Source organism: Hyaena hyaena, unplaced genomic scaffold (genome assembly GCF_003009895.1).
Source record: "Hyaena hyaena isolate Hyena2069 unplaced genomic scaffold, ASM300989v1 scaffold_171, whole genome shotgun sequence".
NCBI lineage: Eukaryota > Metazoa > Chordata > Mammalia > Carnivora > Hyaenidae > Hyaena > Hyaena hyaena.
In genome coordinates this window covers 2,283,424-2,305,201 of record NW_024080803.1, presented here as the reverse complement: position 1 = coordinate 2,305,201, position 21,778 = coordinate 2,283,424, and the positions used below count along the sequence as shown (strand labels likewise).

Genomic DNA, 21,778 nt, shown 5'->3' with positions numbered 1-21,778 from the left:
GTACAGCAGTTCTGAGCTCTATCATGCACACTGGACGGCTGAACGATTCAGGATCACACGCTGACGTTGCGGGGAGCCTCAGCTTCCAGTGTGGGACAAGGGAGACACAAAAGGAGTCGGGGAGGAGGGAGCGCAATCAGAAGTAGCAATAAGAGCTCAGGATTTTTCGTAAAAGTGGCTCTAAAGCAGTGACATTCCCAACAGCACCCAGGACTTGGTTTCTAAATATCCTTCTCCATTAAAAGGAACCAAGTCTCCTTGGAGAAATTGTTGATTTCAGGTCTGAAGCAAGTAAGGCATCAAGAGACCTTGGAACATTTTGTTTCACAGAAGCAAGTAAGTGCTCACACAATCACGGAGCCAGTGTTAGGATCATCTAAATAAACATCAAAGTAAACCACAGGGTTCAAGTACTGTACATGCTGAATAATATAAAAGGGGGAGGGGAATCCAAGAAGAATCCCTGGAATCTTATAAGGACAGAGGAAAGCTACTCTTTATAGGAAAACCCCAGCTAATAAATACAGAAGAAGTGATACAGTAAGAAATCACGTTTTGCACCTACCATAGCAACAACCAACCCTGGCAAGAAACATCGACGCATGATAAGAGCAGACAGTAAGAGCTTGTCGCAGAACAAGACAGTCACACGGACTCAAAGTGTCGTCCAGGACGACTCACTACCAAGCGGGGGAGGCACACTTATAATGGAGAAAGCCATGAACACCACCTTAACCAAGTGACCAGACTGTTCTCCCTGCCACTCCCACCAGTGGGCTAGGACACGACATCGCCTCGGTAATGTTTTCGGACAAAAAAGAAAAAGGAAGTATAACCTAATTCTCACCATGAAAAAATGATTTAAAAAAATCCAAATTAAGAGACATTCTACAAAATAACTGACCCGGACTTTTCAAATTTAAAATGCCATAAAAAATAATTAAAAATTAAAGGGTTGGGGGAACTGTTCTAGATTGGAGAGACTAAAGAAAACTAAGGACTAATACAAACCATGACCCTAGACTGGATCCTAGATTTAAAAAACAAAAAAACTACAAAAGACTGTATTGGGGGACACTGGGTACTGACACCTCGAGCATAGAGGACATGCTGACCGCTTGTGCTGTGTCAACACTGCCACTTCTGGAGCTGATCCCTGTGTTGTGGGTACATGGGGGGCTCTCCCTGTTCTTGGGACACACGAGCTGAGGTGCTTAGGGGAAAGGAGTCATCACGGTTAGGGTGCACCGAACTCGGAGAGAGTTCAGGATAGCATGCGCGTGTGTGAAGAGAGAGAAATAAAACAGATGCGGTAAGGGGCGCCTGGGTGGCTTAGTCGGTTGAGCGTCCGACTTTCGCTTGGGTCATGATCTCGCAGTTCGTGGGTTCGAGCCCCGCGTCGGGCTCTGTGCTGACTGCCAGCTCAGAGCCTAGAGCCTGTTTCGGAGTCTGTGACTCCCTCTCCCTCTGACCCTCCCCTGCTCACGCTGTCTCTCTCTCTCTCCTAGAAATAAATAAAACATTAAAAAAAAAAAAAAAACAAATGCGGTAAAACTCAACAGGTAGTGAATTGTAGATAAAGCACACGAAGGTGTTCGTTGTCATTTTTGTATTCGCGACTTTTTTGTAGGTTTGAAAATTTTTCAAAATAAAAAATTGGGAAACTATATCTTTTATTAAAAAATATTTTTATTTTTTTATTTCTAGGAGACAGAGTGAGAGAGACAGCATGAGCAGGGGAGGGTCAGAGAGAGAGAGGGAGATACAGATTCTGAAACAGTCTCCAGGCTCTGAGCTGGCAGTCAGCACAGAGCCCGATGCGGGGCTCGAACCCACGAACCGCGAAATCATGACCTAAGCGAAAGTCGGACACCTAACCGACTAAGCCACCCAGGCACCCCCTGTATCTTTTTTTTTTAAGTTTATTCATTTTGAGAAAGAAAGAGGCAGCACTCGAGAGAATGAAGGGGAGGAGCAGAGAGAGAGGGAGAGAGAAAGAATCCCAAGCAGGCTCCACACCATCAGCGCAGAGCCCGACACAGAGCTTGAACTCACAAACCGTGAGATCATGACCTGAGCCGAAGTCAAGAGTCAGACGTTTCACTGACTGAGCCATCCAGGCGCCCCAGAAAAACATATCCTTAAAATAGAAAATCTGCGTGAGGGGGAAGAAGTCCTAAGACCTGCCTCATGTCTCTAGCATCTCAGGGAAGTCAAGAAGCAGTCAGTGCTAAAACGTCCAGACAAGGCACCTTCTCTCCGGCCGGCACCGAACCTTACACTCCTCCTTGACCGTCTCTCTCCCCCATGCCGGCCTGAAGCCCAGCTCACCTGCCCTCTGGCGACCAGGACATCCTCTCTTTCTGCATTCCTGCCACCACCTCCCTACAGAAGCTCACACCCGGACTGAGCCACCGGCCTCCAAAGCAGTCTTTTTGCTTCTGGTCTCTCTGTAGCTGTCAGATGAGAACTTCCTGAAAACCGCTTTTGTGAGATCCTTTCCAACAGCCAAAGATGATTCCAAGACCTGCCCGATCAGCCCTCACCTCCCCGACCAGGCATTCTGTATCAGCATTAATTCTGCCTTTCTAACTTTTTCTCCCAACCGTCTGTGGTGTTCCAGGAACTGCACAAGACCCAGCCTTCAAGCGCACTGTGTACCTGGGGAGGAAGCCATGCAGACCACCCATGACAGCAGAGCACAGGCGACCTCCAGAGGAACGGAGAGCAGGCTATGGAAGAGCATGGGGTGGGGAGAGGTGAGTCAGGAGAGGAAGCAGGTCACGAAGAAGGCCCTGGAGACAGTCCAGAACTTGGCTAGTGAAAGCCTGCGGGCGGGGTGGGGAGGGGGGAAGCAGCATGATCACTAAGAGCCAATGTTTACAATGAGTAGGAGCCCCCCAGATTGAATATATGGAAAGTATAAGGGCAGGACAGGGACTGAGGTTAGAGAGATGATGGGGGCCAGAGAATGTGGCCATGGTTATCATGCTATGCCATTTCCGCCTTACCCCGTGAGTTACAAGCACGTAAGCAAGGCGGTGATGCAATCAGATCAGTTCTTTGGAAAGACCACTCTCACACTGTGGAGACAGACAGGGGTGCGGAGAAGGAAGAAGGTGACCAGGTAGAGGGGGCTGCAGCCTGAGGCCAGGGAGCCAAGGCAGCAGCCATGTGAGGGGGAAGAAGAGCAGAGAAGGCCCGAGATGTTTAGCAAGCAAGGGCCAGCGGTTGAATGGATGGGATGGGTTGAGGGAGTGAGGAGGACAAGGTGGGAGGGTCATCCTCCTCCCCTCTGGCGCACTCTCTCTGTGATTCCATCACTTGATGCAGACATTCCTTTGTCGCTTCCGTGTCCATGAGAAGCCCTGACTACATTCGTCCATCTGGGACAACCTTTGATTTTACGAGCAGACTCACTCTCCAGCTGTTGAAGGTCCAGACAGGCATGAAGGCCCGGCCACTGAGCTGCCCCAGCGACTGCCGTGTGGTTGGGAAGGCACTGGTGGTAGCCAAGCCAAGTACTCTTCTCAGTGCCGACACATCAAATCATTTCATCCCCCAGACAGCCCTTCAACATAGGGCTGCCCATTTTAAGATGAAGACTCAGGCACAGAGAGATTAAGTAACTTGCCCAAGATCACACAGCTAAGAAGTCACAGACCAGAATGAACCCAGGTAGCCTACTCTCAACCATGGTAAGGCCCAGCAAACACCTGCCAACTCAGAAATGCATCTAGAGTAACTGCACTCCAGAGCCTTGCACTCTTCACACCTGCTTGTCTCTGCTCACAGCCTTCCGTTGTCTGGAAGGTCTCCATCATCTTGTCCAGTTGCAAACACCCTCATGTTTCAGCACTCACATCAGATGTCCCTGCTGATAAAGGCACTCCGAAGTCTCCCTCCCCAGCCCCGGGCAGAATTCTCAACTCCCACACGCGTGACCTAGGTAAGCTGTGCACAGTTCCCGCACTGCACTTACTGCGTGCGCGTGCATGTACATGCAGATGTACACAGGCATGTATGATGTATGTCATCCCCTTCCCAGCCTGGGAAGTGCAGGGAGGAAGCCTTATTCATCTTTGTCCCCCAGGGTTAGTAAGAGCAATGGATGTCGAATGCACTAAGTGCACTATTAATTGGCAGACTGACAATCAAGAGAAGATGAAGGAAGAGGAAATGAGAAATTCAGTGATGAAGCAAGAGAAAGAGGAAGAAGTAACAGAGGGCCTGGGGTGAGCTCTTCAGCGAAGACCGTACATGGCTATCCTGGCTTGCCCGCTGTGGGTCTAGAAACAGTGTGGTAACACTGAAGACACCAAGCGCCCCAGTCTCAGTAAATACTATTCCCTGCTAACGTTTCTTGGGGGGATGGCTAATTCTGGGGCTGGACCAGGGAAAATACAAGCTAAGCCAGAAAGCAAGGAAGTGTCTCAAAAGAACGAGGGCAGATCAAAGGGACGCGGAGCCAACCTCAGAGAGAGCACAATAGTCGCATGTGGAACAATTAAGCAACAAAGTAATGTCACTGGATTACAACCCAAAATGTAAATACACATGCATCCATACGAATATAAATAGATGAATAAATAAAAAGAAGAGACAAATCTTCCTTACAGAAGACTTCCAAACTGGCTCACTTGCTAAGAATAAAGGGGTAAATACTTCACGGTGAGGAACCCCAGCAAAGCTATCTCAACCAAATGAGAAAGATCAACATTACTGTCGGTAAGTCATGTTGATATCATGTGCCTGCCAACATGATGTGATATTCTTTCCAAACGCTCAGAAGCCCAGTGTAATCATGACAACACTACACAAACCCAGACGGGGGCCTCTCCATAGGATACCTGGCCTCCAGATTGTCAAAATCACAAAAACAAAGACAGATTGAGCCACTGTCCTAGACCAGAGATTGGGGACATGGGGCCACAGAATGCAAAGTGGGAAGTTGGACTGCCTCCTGCACCTGAAAGGAAATAAAACCCCCAGGATACCAGGTGTTAGAAGGGACCAGTGTGGGTTTCTGAGCGCTGACACACACCACGTTAACGAGGGTGACTGCGTTAGGGTGTGCGGGAGCTCCAGTCTATCTCTGCAACCTGTCTGTATGCATCCCAGGATAAAAAGCTTATTTTACAATATTCTGAAGTAAGCTTCCATCACCCCCACAAGAAACAAAATCTTTCCTTCCCAGAGTGGAGTAAAGTGTGGTAAAATAACAGAGAGGACAGTCAGGTGGAACAAGGCTGCCCTTGGACAGCCCAGCGCGGCCCTGTGGACAACCGCACTGCCCCTGTCCCCTCCGGATCATGTCATCGCCCATGCCTACGTGCCCCTGCCTGGCTGTGCTCAACATCTGTGCCTTGGGCTGACTTGGTGCCCTAGCACAGTCTCTCTGGAAAGCGCACAGTGGTTCTTCTCTGTCCCCCGCAGAAGGGTTACCAGCGCGGTCTGGTCACCCTCTCACTCACGTGCCTCTGGCCGAAGGGCATGCACCCAGCAGGAAGGCCCTGAGGGCGGGGATCCCCTGCAAGGTCCCTCCCTGTGCCCGCTTCTCCAGGAGGAAGCCATGCCACTCGACTCCCCTCACGGCTAATGGCCAGAAAGTCTGGGCAGGCCACGTGTTCCTGCTGACCCTCTGGCCTCCCGGACTGTGGCCCTGCCCACCCCGTTCTGAGAGGCCAGCGCGGCCCTTCCCTTAGCGGCTTTCCCCGGGCCAGGCTGGGGGCCCCCCAGGGTCCTGAGGCTCCAGCGTGCGGAGCACAGCGTGTGCCAGGTTTCAGGAGCACGGGCACGTTATTCTCGGGACTCCAAGGATCAGAGCTCATGCTGGCACCACTGATGCCAAGGCACCTGAGGCCCTGGCAGTGTGGGGAACTGGCCCAGGTCACCGGGCAAACAGCTGGGATGTGAATGTGAGGCTTGCTTGCCCTAGCCCGTCCCAAGGAGTCCCCGTGTGCGGACTAACCGCACAAGCCTCGGAATCCACACAGTCGGGCTCTGGTCTGACTCTGCCACTGAACAACTGCACAAGCTCCAGCAAATGTCCTTACCTCTCTGAACCTGTTTCTGTAAGATGGGGACATAATCAGACCTGCCTAACTGGGTTGTTAGGAGAGGCACTTAGATACTGCTTGATGGAAAGGGAGCACCCAGCAAGTGTTGCTTACCATTATTAAGCCCCATCCCGGGGTGTCTCCCGACCCCCTCCAGGCCTGGCCCTGCCCCAGTGCCATGCCCTCTGCCATGACTTACACACACAGGGGGCTTTCCAAGCCCCCAAAACAGAGGAGAACCTCAGGCTCTACAAGGCGGCCTCCCTGCTACCACCCAGTGGCCCACCTGAATCCTCTGTCGTCGATGAAGCAGTGAGCTGCCGACACCATCCATTTGGGAGAGATGATCGAAGCCCCGCACACGTGGCCCTGGCCCAGGGCGTGGAGGCTCACCTGCCAGGGCCACTCCCCTTCATCTGCATTCTTGCCCCCGACGACCCTAGACTGCCTGGTGAACGACCGCTGCCCACAGTCTGGGAGGGGCAGAAAACCCAAAGGTCAGAAAGTCAAAGTCACGGTGGGGCACCAGCCCCAGGGCCCCATGCCAGGCTCAACGGGAGATCATGTGGAGCGGTGGCCTTTTGGTGGGACCCTCTACAAATATCTTCAAGCCTCAGAGACCCACTGACTTCCTCCCAGCCCCCCTCCTCACTCCCAAATTCCAAACCCTCATGCTCCCCCCTGCTTAGTCCTGCCCAAATGCATTTAAAAGCCTTCAGAGAGACCTGGTGGTTTGCTTAGATTTAATTTGGGTGTCATTTGCCTAGATGTCCTTGTTGAATGCTGAAGGACACAGCTCTCAGAGAGAAGGGCAGAAGGGCGATGCGGAGTCACAGAACAGCTAGAGCTGTGCTCAGATTTAACCTATGGCCAGTGCTTCTGAAATACACATGAGGCTGCAAACTGAAGCATGGGTGGGGCGGGGACTAAACCCTGCCGACTGCTCTGGGAAGCTGCGCCCCCCCTCCTCCAGGCAAGATGGGGAAGCCAGGACTTGCCACTGCCCTGTGGCCAGGTCTACAGAGCAGGGACCAGCCTGACATCTCAGCCAGGATGCCAGCTCTGCCACAGAGGCACTGACATACTGGCTGCCCTGGGCCCTGCCTCCAGGACCAGAACTGGCCCAGGGGACAGTGCCTCTGTGCCAGCCAGCAAACTCATCCTTTCCCCCACGTAGACAGGGTCAGAGATGGGTGACCGAGGCACCGGCGTGATTTCTACCACTGTGTGTGCCTTGCACAGTGAACAACCTGCATGCGGCGGCCCTGCTCACCACAACCCTTCTCGTCTGAGCCGTCGCTACAGTCCTTCTTCCCATCACACTCAGGGTTGCTCTTGCTCACACAGAGACCGTTGTGACAGCGATAGGTGTGTTTGGTGCAGGGGACGGTTTTTACTGCTCAAAGAGGAGTACAAAGGGCAGGGAATCAGTTCCTTGGCAGCACCCAACCAGAAGCCTGATGCCCCTTATCAAGCCTGCCTTACCCATCCACACCCATGCCCACATCCTTCCCACCCCACAAAGGTTCTCCACCTTCCAGAAGACTGCCTCCCCACTGATACACGTTCTTGTCACACTTCACATGGAGGCTGGTTTGTGTTTATTAGTCATTGGAAACTTGGAATGTGAGTGGGCTCGTGGCAGCTCCCACCAGGAGAAAAGCCCCTAAAGCAAGGTGGGCTGGGCAACGCCTCACCTTTGTCACATGTGGCCTCATCGGACCCATCTCCACAGCTGTCCGTTCCGTCACACTTCTGGTTCTGTGGGATGCATTTCCCATTGTCGCACTGGAAGGTCTGAGATGGGCAGCCTGGGGACAGCCCCACACTCAGCACTGGTTCACTGCCCCCTGCTGAGGCTGCAGGGAGGCCCAACCAACACCCTGCTCACCCCCACCCCACCCCCCCGGGCCGCCAAGCACTCACTGCACTGTATCTCGTCACTTTTGTCCCCGCAGTCATTCACGCTGTCACACACCCAGAAGAGGGGCTTGCAGAGCTTGTTCTTGCACGTGAACTGGTAAGTAGCATTGCACTCTAAAGGGGGCACGGGGCAGTGATCAGCTGGGCTCCGTGCCCTCTCTCTGACATCAGTCATTGCTCACTGCTTCCCAGGGAAGCGGGGGCGACCAGACAGCCTCCTAGGGACCACTTGCCCTGCTTGGGAGGCAGCTCTGGGGTGCTTCTGTGTTCCCGGCTATGGAAAAGGACCCCAGTACCTCAGAAACGCTCCAGTGCCTGCTCCAACAGAAGGCAGGCCATGCAAACAGCACAGGGAGGGAAGGGGCTTGATGTCTACACAGGGAGTGGGGGATGGGGATGGCTCCCCAGCAGCGAGACACCACAAGGGCAGAGAGGACTCACGGCAGTTGAGCTCATCGCTGTAGTCCGTTCAGTCAGCCCAGCCGTCACAGCGCAGCTCATTCCGGATACACCTGCCAGTGTTGCACATGAACATCCCCGGGCACGCTGCAGGGGAGATGGCAGGCCTCAAGTCCACGGCCACCAGCCCTGCCTCCCGCCCTCCCTCGGGGCCAGCCTCACAGCCACACCAAGGACCAAAGAGAAAACTCTTCCGCGTCCAGACTTCCGTGGAGAGAGAAGCAGGCCGCAGCCGGCACCCCAGGGCTGCGGTCTCCCAGCCCCACCGGGCTGCAGCAAGTGCAGTTCCTGCAGCCGGCACCGGAGAGCTAGCCACAGACCTATAGAGGGGTCCCCCTGACCGCCAAGGACCAAACCCCACGAAGGTCCAGACAAAGTGGAGAGAGGCTGGCTGGGTGTGCTCTCGGCTCTACCGCCCCATGTCCTTGGCCGGCCACTCCCCCCCACCAGGTGCCGGGCTCCCCATGCCCAACAAGGAGCAACAGCAGGCCAGCAGATGGATGATGTGTGCATCCCATCCAAGTGACAAATGGCACCCCTGGACTTCCTCAATTCTAAGACACGCCCCACATTCAGTCTCTGAAACTGGAATGTCCCACAACTGATGTCATCAGGCAGCGGAACAACTGAGAGGAGGCTGTTCTTTGCTCTGCACAGGCAGCTCAGTCACTTATTAGAGGGGTTGCTCATCCAATCACATTTTGGGTGGTGAGCCGTGCGGTTGCATTTTAACTGAAACTTGGGTTCTTGCATATAGTTAAAATGTCTGCCGAAGGTTACTGTGTGATGTAGGGGCTGAAACAAGAAATCACTGTGAATAGGTTAGAACTGCAACTCACATGGCAGACAGTGAGACTCAAGGCAGCAGAAACTGCCAGATCTCTTAGGTGCAGATCACTGAACTGTCAGAGCTGGGAGCAGGGGCGTGACAAGTATTGTCTCCCAGGTCTTTCCCTCTCTCGATCCCCGAAGTTGGTATAAGGCCACAAGGTAAGCACGGATGCGCCAAGTCGTGGTAATGCTGAACCGGAGGGACAGACGGCCCGAAGGAACTCAGGGGGCCTCGGGCACGGTGTGTGCCAGGGTTCCCTGCCCGCTTTTATCAATACGTGCACTTCCGGTAGCCTTGCATTTTTCTCTCAAAAAACTACCAGATATGCACCTGGCGTTCTCTGGTATCTCAGAACTAGGAAAGCGTGATGCTGGGAAGATTGAGAACAGACGGTTCCTCGCGGGCCACTCCCTCTAGCCAGGCTCCTCCTGCGGGAGGCTTGTACTCACGGTCACTGGAATCATAGGACTGGTACTCGGCCAGGAACCCCGTGTCAGTGTAGGACTGGTCGGAATGGAAGCGGACAGTGATCTTGCTGCTCCTGCTGGTCACCACAAACTGGCTCCTCTCCCCGCAGTACCTGGAGGGGGCGGTCACCGTAGGAAGGGGATCCAGAGGCGTTCGGGGCGGCCCCTTCCACTCCAGCCCCGGGCGCTCCGGGCCACTCACTTCTCTCCGTTGACCTCCACATAGTCCTTGAGGCAGGTGCCCGGGGGCACGTTGGGCTCCAACAAGTAGAAGAGCTTGAAGAGCACTTTCACGTTTTGGTTGTTGGGCACCTAAGGAGAGCGATGCTGCTGGGCCTCCGCTGCTTCCTTCCCTCCTCCTAAACCCAAGGATGCCACGTGCTGCTGGCCAGGGCAGCTGGGGGACAGTGGCTGCTGCATTTTTATCTCCCTGACCCACGGGGGCAATATGGAACACACAGCAAGCGGGATTTGAGGAGGGCGGCTGGAACAACTTCTAGACTCAGAGGCAAGAGAGACTCTTATCCCTAAGGAAAGTGGGAGGTCCTGCTGGCATCTTCCAAGAGAGAAAGGAGAGCTCGGTCTCTGACTCGAATGGCCTGCGGGGCGGCCCTGGAGCCAAAACTCTTGTCTCAAAGTCATTTAGCAAGTGCTTTCTCTGTGCTGCGCATACAGTCTGCAACGCTACCTCTGAGAGGCAGACACCACTACTGCCCTCTTCCCTAGGAGCAAGCTGAGGCTCTGACGGGTGGAGTGATTGGCCCAAGATCCCTCAGGCGGCCACTGACCGAGAGCTAGGCGCCCGGGTGGCTCAGCTGGTTGAGCATCCAACTCTTGGTTTCAGCGCAGGTCATGATCTTACAGTTTGCGAGTTCGAGTCTCGCATCAGGCTCTGCGCTGATGGTGCGGAGCCTGCTTGTGATTCTCTCTTTCTCACCCTCTCTGTGCCTGCCCCTCCCTCACTCGTGTGTGTGTGTGTGTGTGTGTGTGTGTGTGTGTGCGTGTGAACAACCACACGCACACACACGCACTCTCTCAAAAATAAACATTTTTAGAAAAGAGCTAGGATTAAAAAAAAAAGAAAGAAAGAAAAGAGCGAGGATTTGAGTCAGTTTGAGTCTGGGTCTGCTGGACGTTACAGGATTAGCGCACTCCACCTTGCCCCACTCTGCAAGGCTTTCGATGTTTGGTATCTTGGGTGCTGCTAAGGGAGCTTTCTCCCGCTCCTTGTCCTTGCTTGCCATCCTGGAGCATCCCTCTTCCTCCTCCCCACCTCCCTTCCCTCTCCCGCTCCCCCTTCTCTCTCTCTCTCTCGTCTCCCTCTCTCCACCTTTCTGCCCTCACAGGCACCCACAGCTCCTACCTCAATGTCCCACGTGCAGTTCATGTTGGGCGGGTAGTGGCCAGGATAGTAGGGGCTGCTAAATGTCCCTTGGGTTCCACGCAAGTAGCCTCCACAGCCTGAGAGGAAAGGCAGGAGGAAGAGCCTGAGACCCCAGGACCTGCTTGGCCAGGCAGGCAGAGAGCCAGGCCGCGATTCTCCCAAGCTGCCAGCCAGGGCCCCGCACACGCCACAGCCAGCGGCCGGAAAGTTCGAGTGCTAGGAGGCTGACCACTTTAGGGAGGGCTCCTCACCCACACAAGGGGCAAAAGGCCCTGAGGCTTAAGCTTCAAACTCTGCCACCGACCCAGGCCAGTTCACCAGCCCAAGGGATTGGCCTGGGCCTCGTGGGCTCAGGCCAGCCCCTCAGACCTGTCCCTCCTCTGCCCCGCCAGGCCCTTCCTTACTGCTCAGCCGAGGCAGCTGGAAGAACGTGGCCTCAAAGCCAGGGTGTCGCCGCTCAGTGTTGGTTATCAGCGTGACGAGCAAGACATTCTGGGAGGAGAGGAAGGTCAGGTTGTAGGAGGGAGGGTAGGTGCCACACAGCCTGTAGGGGTCAGAAGGTGCGCATGTTACAGAGAGCAGAAAGAACCCAGGTCTCTCTAACCCTGGTCCCATCCACAAAAGGCCCATTTGAAAGCCCCTCCCCATACAAACGACATGAGACAGGATTTAGTTAGAAGACTGTCCTTGTTTTAAAACAGCAGGAAACTTAGGGCCGTCTGGGAAGCTCAGTCAGCTGAGCTTCTGACTTTGGCTCAGGTCATGATCTTGAGGTTCGTGAGTTCAAACCCCACATCAAGCTCACTGCTATCACCACTGAGCCCACTTTGGATCCTCTGTCCCCCTCTCTCTTCCCCTCCCTGGCTCATACTCTCTCTCTCTCTCATTCTCTCTCTCTCTCAAAAACATTAAAAAAAAAAACAAAAAACAGCAAAAACTCAGAAGCCTTGAATGCCTGACCACAGAAGATTCATTAAACTATGGGCTAAATAATAATAATAGTAGTAACAGTAACAGCACCAACAACACTTAAGAACACGCCAGGCACTGCTTTTAGTGCTGGGCATCTATTAACTCAGCTGTTCTTCATAACAACTCTACCAAGGAAATACTATTATCCTCATTTTACAGATAAGAATACTCAGGCACTGAAATAACTCGCCCAAGGTCCCACAGTTAATAAGTGGCTGGACATTCAGGCTCCGGAGCCCACGCAGCTGATGACTGTGTCACGCTGCCTCTTGTGCTCATTGTACATTACACAATGTCACATTATGCAACCATTAAAACGACAGAAGCAAGCTTACTGATTTGGAAAGATCACCATGATATACTTCAGTTTTCAAAAGCAGATAGCAAAACCAAGTCTGCCATAAAATCCTATTTTTAAATCTATCCACAAACATACACATACATTGCAAAAATCGTGGAAGAACACACCTCACAAATTTAACAGTGATCACTTCCTGATTATGATTGAGGTCTGTGCTCTCTGTGCATGTCTGTTTCCCACTTTGTCCTTTCAGAGCGGCATGTTTATTTCATTCTACGATTCATGAACTACAGGGGAGGGAAGAAACCTTGCACAAAAAGGGTGTTCAGACTGGAGTCCTGGCTGCTGAGCTATGGCAGCAGATGGTTCTATCTTGTTTTGGAGCCTGAATTCTAGCCCATTATTTATCACGAAATGTCTGCCCAGCTCAATTCCACAGACAGCAAGAGAAAGTTCTGGCCCACAGAGTCAGGGAGAGCTTGGGAGAGGGCAGCTCACGCCCACCCAAGCCCTCTGAGAGGCACACGCCATCCCGACAGCGCTTGGGGGTGGGAGGGCAATCATCTCGGCACCGCCCCCCCCACCTCCTCAGCGGGTGTATGATGCCTTTTTATTTCCTGTAATCCTGATGCTCTGGACAGCTGGGGCCTTGGTGCTTCTGGAGAGGACTAGCCCTTCCCAGGACTAGCCAATAGTCAAGACTCACTCTCGGGCAAGCCAGTCAATCCAGAGCCCACACCCCAACCACCTCCTTCATCGGGCTCTTCTCTCCAGGCCACCATCCACCTGTCCTAATCACCCCACGACCAGACACCAGACAACCAGTGATGACCCTGTGCCCCAGAACCCACTGGACTTACTCAAACTAGCCACTCCTAGACCTGCATACACTGCCCTGCCTGGCCTTTCCGGCAGAAACCACGTTCTCCTCCGGCCCCCTCTGCTTCCCGACTGACCCTGGGGCTTCCCCATGTGGCCCTGCATGGCCCCTCCTCTCGGGAACTATAAGTAACAAACTATCTTTTCAATGGCAGCCATTCCCTGGTCCACTGGCCTCAACATAAGCGAGTCATGATAAAGTGGGCATTTTACAACAGCAGTCTGCACCTCCACTCTGGTAAGGAAAGGAGGCATCTAGGGACCAGTGAGTCCTCCTCACCCTCGCCAAGGCTGAAATCACCCCTGAGGTGCTCTGGGAGCTTACGCTGAGGATCACACACACCTGCTCTCAGTTGCCTGGAAGTCTGCGCTGGCCTAGAGTCACAGGCTATGTCTCCAACCCACATCGCACCTCCCTCTGGAGGCAGCCGCCGAGCTCCCACAGCCCGCCTCTGCTCCACCGGGACACTCACTGCACCACGGCGCGGGGCTCCACGGGGCTCAGGGTGTCATACACCACGACCAGGTCACTGCCACGGTCATCACAGGGTGCGACATCAAAGCTGCGGAAGGTGAGGCTCAGCACGAACTCGGCGTCCCCCCGCAGGGTCCACTGGCAGCGGGCCCGAGCCGGGTACGGGCTGTCAGGGAAGCCAGGCGTGGTGAAGCGGGTTACCTCCCCACCGCGGGCATGCAGGGCGAAATTGCAGCTGTCTGTGTGGGAGACGGAGAGGGCAGAGCCGGTAGGGGTGAGCAACCCAGAGCCCGCCTGGGGGTGCACCCACGGATATGTGCCAGGCTGCCCTCGACCCAGAAGAGACAGAAGAGGGGGCTTCCCATGGCTTGGGACAGGTGGGGGGATATGTATGCCTTTTGGGGACTCCCCTGACTGAAAGGGCATCTGGCCACATCTACCTTCTCTGGGAGGAGGGCATACTTACTGTCCTGGGTGGTCTGCATCGTTCTGGGGTCAGTGGCTGAAGAACAAGAGGGAAAACAAAGTACTTACTACTGTGGTCAATTTCCTTCCTCCTGCTTCCTTATTCCCCTAAAGGGAGGTGCCCAGCCGGCAGGCAGTCTTCTCTTCCATGCACTGGCTCTGGCGTGCTGCCCTCCCACAACCATCCAGGGCCTGGCCCTGCTCCACAGAAGCCTGGTCCCACAAATGCCCACCCGCCGCATCCCTGTACTCACGGAAGGCAATCACCGAGGTCAGCACGAAGGAGTTAAGGGCGCGGGCACGGGGCGGCACCGTGACCACACGCTCCTTTGCCATGGCGCTCTCAGCCTCCTCCACCAGATCCTTGGGGAAGCTGAACTCAGACCAGTAGTAGGCGATGACGCTGCCCTCGCTGTGGGGAGGGGGTGAGCCTGAGGCACAGGTGGACGCTGAGCACCCCCCACACTCTCCCAGATGCTAGGTATAGATGAGATGGCTCAGGCTCCCCAAGAGACCTTCCTCCAGGCAGGGCCTATCCCAGATTCTTCTATGCTTGCCCACCTTTTGATGTTCTAAGCAAGAGATCTTGCCTTTGTACCCCCTACTCTCACAGCCTCACACCAATCAGACGTGTTCTGGGGCCAGCTCAAGTTTGGGAGTCAGAAAGCAGCCTGGATTGTGGACCGTCAATTCTACACTAGCTTGGGCGCATTTAGTATCAAACTCTAGAGTCTGTGTCCTCATCTCTGAAAGAGGGCACGAATGCCACCCACCACATAACATTCATAAAGATTAAATCGGGGGCACCTGGCTGGCTCAGTCAGAAGAGCACATCAGTGGGGCACCTGGGTGGCCCGGTTGTTTAAAGTGTCCAACTCTTCATTTCAGCTCAGGTCATGATCTTATAGTTCGAAAAACAAGCCCTGAATCAGCACCGGGCTCTGTGCTAACAGCACGGAGCCTGCTTGGGATTCTCTCCCTCAGCCTCTCTTTCTGCCCCTCCCCGCTCCCACTCACTTGCTCACTCTCTCTCAAAAAAAATAAACATTTAGAAAACATTTTAAAAAGCGCACATGACTCTTGATCTCAGGGTCGTGAGTTCGAGCCCCACACTGGACACAGAGATTACTTAAGTAAATAAATCAGGTTTTAAATAAATAAGTAAAGATTAGATTAAACTAACAAAATCAAAAGTACATTTGAGATAAAGTCTATTTAAAAAATTTTTGTTTTAATTTATTTCTGAAAGAGAGAGAGAGAAAGAGAGTAGGAGAGGGTCAGAGAGAGAGGGAGACACAGAATCCAAAAGAGACTCCAGGCTCTGACCTAGCTGTCAGCATAGAGCCCGATGCAGGGCTCGAACCCATGAACCGTGAGATCACGACCTGAACCAAAGTCAGACTGAGCCACCCAGGCGCCCCGATAAAGTCTATTTTTAGAACAGTATGTTGAAGGCTGCCCAAGCAAGGAAAATATGGAGACTCACTGAAGCCTTCCAAACCCAAATTTGGAAACGTAACAAACGATCATCACCATCACTGAGAGGCTTACATGGCGGACACACCGCACCTGCATTCACCTGTGGCATCCCGGAGACACTCCTATGGAGGCTACCCCTGCCCTGGAGCCAGCAGAACTCAGCGGGCTACCTCATCACCCTGCAGGCTGCGAGCTCTCTGTCCACATACCACACGGCACCGGTCCCACCCAGCCTTCTCCCCAGCACCCACCTGAAGGCAGTCACAGACGACTCCTTGTGGTAGGGGCCCAGGGCCGGCACCCCACTGTACAACAGCTTCAGCTGAGGGAAGGAGGGAATGCTCACGGCAGGCCAGAGAACAGCAACAGCCCCCTGCCCAAGCCCGTGCCTCTCCCTCCCTCCTGGGACCCGCAGGCCAGCCCAGGGACCCGGGAGTGAAGGGAGCAGTGTCCTTTCAGCCTGGGAGAGGGGGGGAGTGCTGGGGCAGACTGCGGGGACAGGGCTTCCTGCCCAGGGACTAGACTCACCGCTTCCTTCACCTTGCTGGCCAGGTTTGCAAACTCTGTGGAGTTGGAGTTCTCATAGGCATCCAGAAAGTTCTCGTTTGTGATCCTCAGGTAGCCATTGAAGACCTTCTGAACCCGCACGTTCCGGTCTATGGGAGAACAGAGAAGGAAGGTGGTCAGAGGAAAAGACACCATTATGCTACCCCTGCCCCCCATGTCTTCAAGTTGCCCTCAGCAACCCTGGGAGAGTGAATGCCAGGAGGAGCCAATGGAGGCATGAGCCTGCAGGCCAACACTCCTCCCTTACAGCTTAGAAGAGCCAGGGGGGCCAGAGCCCTGGACCCTTCCTGACCTACCCCCAGCTGCACCTCCAGTCTCTCCCTCATGCCCACAATAGGCGGCCCCGGTGTCTGTCCACTGAAAGAAGAGGTGCAGCCACCACCCCCCCCCCCCCCCCCCCCCCCCCCCCCCCCCCCCCCCCCCCCCCCCCCCCCCCCGCCACCATCACCCTCCCCGGAGCCAACCCCTGGCTATACTCACACTGGAAGTGCCACACCAGGAAACAAGTCATGAGAGAAAGCAAGAAGATGCCGACCAGCACGGCCACCAGCACCACCCAACGCTTCGGGCCACGCTTCTCAACCTTCTTGGTGTTGTTGACTGGCAGGAACTCCACGCCTTCCTCAATGCCATTCATGCTCTGAACAGAGAAGTGAGATGCAGCTCAGAAACTCTCTCACCTTAACCGCCTCCCCAGCCCTTCTCCGGGAAGAATATTTACACCTTGTAAGATCCAGCTTGGGGCAAAAAGTGAGGAGAAATGAGAAGTGGCCTTCCCATCCATGCATCCCAGTGTCCGGGCAGCGCCACGCACGTATTGCTCAAGAATTGATAGTTTAAATGAAAATGAAACAAACAGGCTGTCTAAAGCCAGTCATTGAGACTCTCCACTTAAATGAATCATCTCTGATGCAGGTAGATGCCCACGTGTGGGGAGCACGGGCCAAGCCCAGGGCCATGACTGGCCATCACAGGGTCTCTGTGTGAGCTTCTAGAAGCAGCCCCTCCTCCGGCTGACACAGCCCTGGGGCTGGGGCCCAGGGGGACCCTGCCAGATTCACTCCCCACTGAGCACAGGGGGCCAGGAGCCTATGGGCAGCACGGAACCCGTACATTCTACCCAGTGTCCTTGCTCTGCCAATGTTTAACCAGCCCAAAGTAAAAAGGCAGTAAACCTGGGCAGCCCTGCTGTGCCACTGTGGAACAAGCCACTCTGTTTCTCGCGTTGGTGTCCCAGGCGGAATCTCAAGGTGACATGAGGCCAGGTCTCTACTGGAATCCACGCCCAAGCGCGCCCCAGAGCCGGAAAAGCAAACAAAACTCCCAACAAACAGGATGGCAGCTACCCCTGTTCCTCCCAGTCAGGGGCTATCCAGGAAGAGAGGGGCATGAATAATACGACAGGCGGGGTGTCCCAGGTGGGGTGTCCATGACAGGCGGAGCGTCTACGGGCGCCTAATGACAGAGAGGCAAACTCTTCTGCCCTGTAACATACACTTTGTCTGCCCTAAATCCCAGAGAGGAGCTCTGCCCTTTCAGACCCACGCCAAAAAGGGTTTGTAATAAAAGCAATAGCCCCCAAATTCCATAGATGTGGCCATTTTAACAGTTTCCAGATGTGGTTCTTCTGGTGTTTACTTCATACTCCTGATGTACTTGAACTGACATTTCTTGATTTGTTACATTTGAACATCACCTGTTAACCTCACAATTATAAAAGAGTCTCCCGAGGCAAACCATGAGAGACTCTTGAATGCTGACAAAAACTGAGGACTGATGGATGTGGGGGGGAGGGGGGATGGGCATGGAGGAGGGCACTTGTGGGGATGAGCACTGGGTGTTATGTGGAAATTAATTTGACAATAAACTATTTGTAAAAAAATTAAAAAAAAATAAAAAAATAAAAGAGTCTCCCCACTCCTGACATGTTTGGATGCTTATATTTCTACTTTAGACCCTTACTTGGTTATTTTTGCAACTTTAATACTGCATACAGAAACACCCCATAGCTAACCCTGCCTTGGTAATCATATTGCAATAAATAAATGAATCAAATCAACCTGTTCTATACCTTAAACTTACACAATGTTCTATATCAGCTATATCTCAATAAAATAAATTTTTAAAAAGGAAAGAAACACATTCCAGAGACAACTGCTTAAAATGCTTTCATACGCTGCTTATTCTGGGATTTATCTACATATTTCTAAATAATATGCAAATACCACTATCTCTTGATTCATCTCTTTAAAATACAATCATCTGACTTCCCATTATGATAATGTGAATTTTAATATACTTCCCTCTTTTTGTCTCACCCATCTTCCCAAAAGCTATTGGGCTAAAGTTTTTTTTTTTTAATTATATCCATATTCTATATCTAACATACTCTATATTTTCATGACACTTGACCCTTAAACAACATGGAAGGCTAGGGGTACCCACCCACCACAAAGTCAAAATCCCACATGTAACTTTTTTTTTTAATGTTTTATTTATTTCTAGGAGAGAGAGAGAGACAGCGTGAGCAGGGGAGGGTCAGAGAGAGAGGGAGTCACAGACTGAAACAGGCTCCAGGCTCTGAGCTGGCAGCACAGAGCCCGACACAGGGCTCGAACCCACGAACCGCAAGATCATGACCTAAGCGAAAGTCGGACGCTTAACCGACTAAGCCACCCAGGCGCCCCCCCCCCACATGTAACTTTTGACTCCCCCAAAACTAAATTACAGCCTACTGCTGACCAGAAGACTTGCTGTTCAGCACACATTCTGTGTATTATATGCATTATATACTGTATTCTTACAATAGAGTAAGCTAGAAGACATTGACTGTTAAGAAAATCATAGGATAAAATACATTTACAGTACTATACTGTATTTATCAAAAAAAAACCCACATATAAGTGGAACCACACAATTCAAACTTGGCGTTATTCAGAGGTCAACTGTATTAGTCTTTGAAAATACAGACTTTTCTGTAGTCTGTACAGAAACAGACTGGGGCACCTGGGTGGCTCAGTCGGTTGTGCCTCTTACTTCAACTCAGGTCATGATCTCAAGACTCATGAATTCGAGCTCCGCGTCGGGTTCTGTGCTGACAGCTCGGAGTCTGGAGCCTGTTTCGGATTCTGTGTCTCCCTCATCCTCTGCCCCTCCCCAAATCATGCTTTGTCTCTCTCTCCTTCAAAAATAAACATTAAAAAAAATTTTTTTTAAATATTATTCACTATTGTTTTCTTCTCAATACAACTAATTTGTTTTTCCTGCTGCCAAATTCATTTACCTGGGTTTCTTTTCAGCTGAAAGAAATCTTTCTTTATAATCTAAATGCTCTGTAATACTCTTCCAATCTTTTATATATAGAGAGTCTAACAAATACCCTCTTACTTCATTTTTTTCCTGGAAGCTTCCTTTTTAGAGCCCTCTGTCCTTTCCCATAGCTGCTGTCTGGAACTTCCTTCCTTAATATCTTAATACTCTGGGAATTTCCTTCCTCTCGCTCTTGTCTTATAACCCCTATTTCCTGGATTCCATATCTTCATCTTTCCTGGCTTACTTCATTTTGGTGGGACACATACTTAGTAGCTTCCAAAGAGGGAAAAATTTTTTAAGACTTTGCATTTTCTGGAAGTATATTCACTCTGTACTCATATTTGTTGATAGTTCAGCTGGATACAGAACTATAGGTTTCAAATAATTTTCACTTAAAATTCTGAAAGCTCCATTGTCTTTCAGCTTCTAATTTTGCTTTAGAGAAATAAGGTAACAGTGCATGTCTATTATTTCTTATTCACAATTTGTTATCTTTCTCTGAAAGCTTTGAGGATTACTTTGAATTGGGTCTTTAGATTTCAGTATGCTGAGCTTTCCACCTGCTCTTTGAATTTGGAAATTCGTATCTTTCAGTCTGGGAAACTTTCTTGTTACAGGCATACCTTGTTGTGCTTTCTTTACTTCACTTAACAGATAATGCATCTTTTACAAATTGAAGGTTTGTGGCAACCCTGTGTTGAGCAACATTTATCGGTGCCATTTTTCCGAAAGCATTTGCTAACTTCACGTCTCTGTACTACATTTTGCTAATTCTCAAAATATTTCAAACTTTTTCATTATTATTATATCTGTTATGATGATCTGTGACCAGTGATTATGACTGAAATCTCAGATGATGTTTGACATTTTTTAGTAATAAAGTATTTTTTTAGGTTTATTTATTTATTCTGTGAGAGAGAGAGCCACATGCATAAGCAAGGTGGGGCAGAGAGAGAGAGAGAGAGAGAGAGAGAGAGAGAATTCAATCAGGCTCCACACTGTCAGTGCAGAGCCTGACACAGGGCTCAAACCCATGAATTGTAGGACCATGAATTGAGCTGAATCAAGAGTCAGATGCTTAATCAAGTCACTCATGCACCCCAGTAATAAAGTATTTTTAAATTAAAGTACTTATATTGTTTTTAACTTTTTTAATGTTTGTTCATTTTTTGAGAGAGAAAAAGACACAGCATGAGTTGGGGAGGAACAGAGAGAGAGGAGAGAGAATATCTCAGGTAGGCTCCAGGCTTGTCAGTACAGAGCCATATGTGGGGCTCAAACCCACGAAACGGTGAGATCATGACCTGAGCCAAGATCAACAGTCAGATGCTTAACTGACTGAGCCACCCAGATGACCCTATACATTGTTTTTTAGACATAATGCTATTTTACACTTAATAGACTACAATACAGTGTAAACATAACTTTTATATGCACAGAGAAACCAAAAAATTCATTTAACCTGCTTTATTGTGATATCTGTTTTTTTGCAGTGATCTGGAACTGAACCCACAGTATCTCCAAGGTATTATTTCTTAAACTCTGTCTTCCCCTTCTTTTTCGCTGGTCTTTCTGCAATTCCTATTACACTGATTTTCTACTTACAGTTTCTCTGCTATTATCCATCTCATTGGGTTTTTTTTTTTTTTAAAGTAATCTCTACACCCAACATGGGGCTCAAACTCATGACCCTGAGATCAAGAGTCATATGCTCTACCAATTATGCCAGCCAGATACCCACATCTCATTGTTTTGCAACTTCTCTAACTGAATTTTTCATTTCTGCTGTTAACTAATTTCCAAAAATTCTTTTTTTTGATCCCTGAATTTTGGATGCAAAATCTTTCCATCTTTTCCCTGTTTTTTGACTCTCTCTTTCATGTTGAAGGTTTTCCTCAAATGCTTCAAGATGATTGGTTGTTCATTCATATTTAGGAATGAGGTCCTAAATGCAGTTTGGAAGCATGGTTTGCCACAAGTGGCTTCACTGTGGGCTACAATTCAATTAAATGGCTAGCGAGATTTTTTTTTTACTGCCACTCCCAACTGTTAGGCTATGTTTATCTTTCCTTTTTAAAAAAAATTTTTTTTTAATGTTTTATTTATTTCTGAGAGAGAGAGACAGCGTGAGCAGGGGAGGGTTGGAGAGAGAGAGAGACACAGAATCTGAAGCAGGCTCTAGACTCTGAGCTAGCTGTCAGCAC

At 51.2% G+C, this 21,778-nt stretch overlaps 1 protein-coding gene across 1 annotated transcript in view; it reads right to left on the bottom strand.

Moving 5' to 3' along the window:
• ST14 (ST14 transmembrane serine protease matriptase) overlaps nt 1–21,778 on the bottom strand; it is a 41,620-nt gene that overhangs the window by 2,352 nt on the left and 17,490 nt on the right. The window contains 15 exon segments of the mRNA XM_039240270.1: nt 6,346–6,532; nt 7,333–7,455; nt 7,757–7,870; nt 7,986–8,096; nt 8,424–8,528; nt 9,723–9,853; nt 9,943–10,052; nt 11,104–11,201; nt 11,529–11,668; nt 13,750–13,990; nt 14,218–14,253; nt 14,471–14,628; nt 15,947–16,017; nt 16,224–16,351; nt 16,743–16,902. Of these exon segments, the coding sequence (XP_039096201.1) occupies nt 6,346–6,532; nt 7,333–7,455; nt 7,757–7,870; nt 7,986–8,096; nt 8,424–8,528; nt 9,723–9,853; nt 9,943–10,052; nt 11,104–11,201; nt 11,529–11,668; nt 13,750–13,990; nt 14,218–14,253; nt 14,471–14,628; nt 15,947–16,017; nt 16,224–16,351; nt 16,743–16,902 (1,913 nt within the window).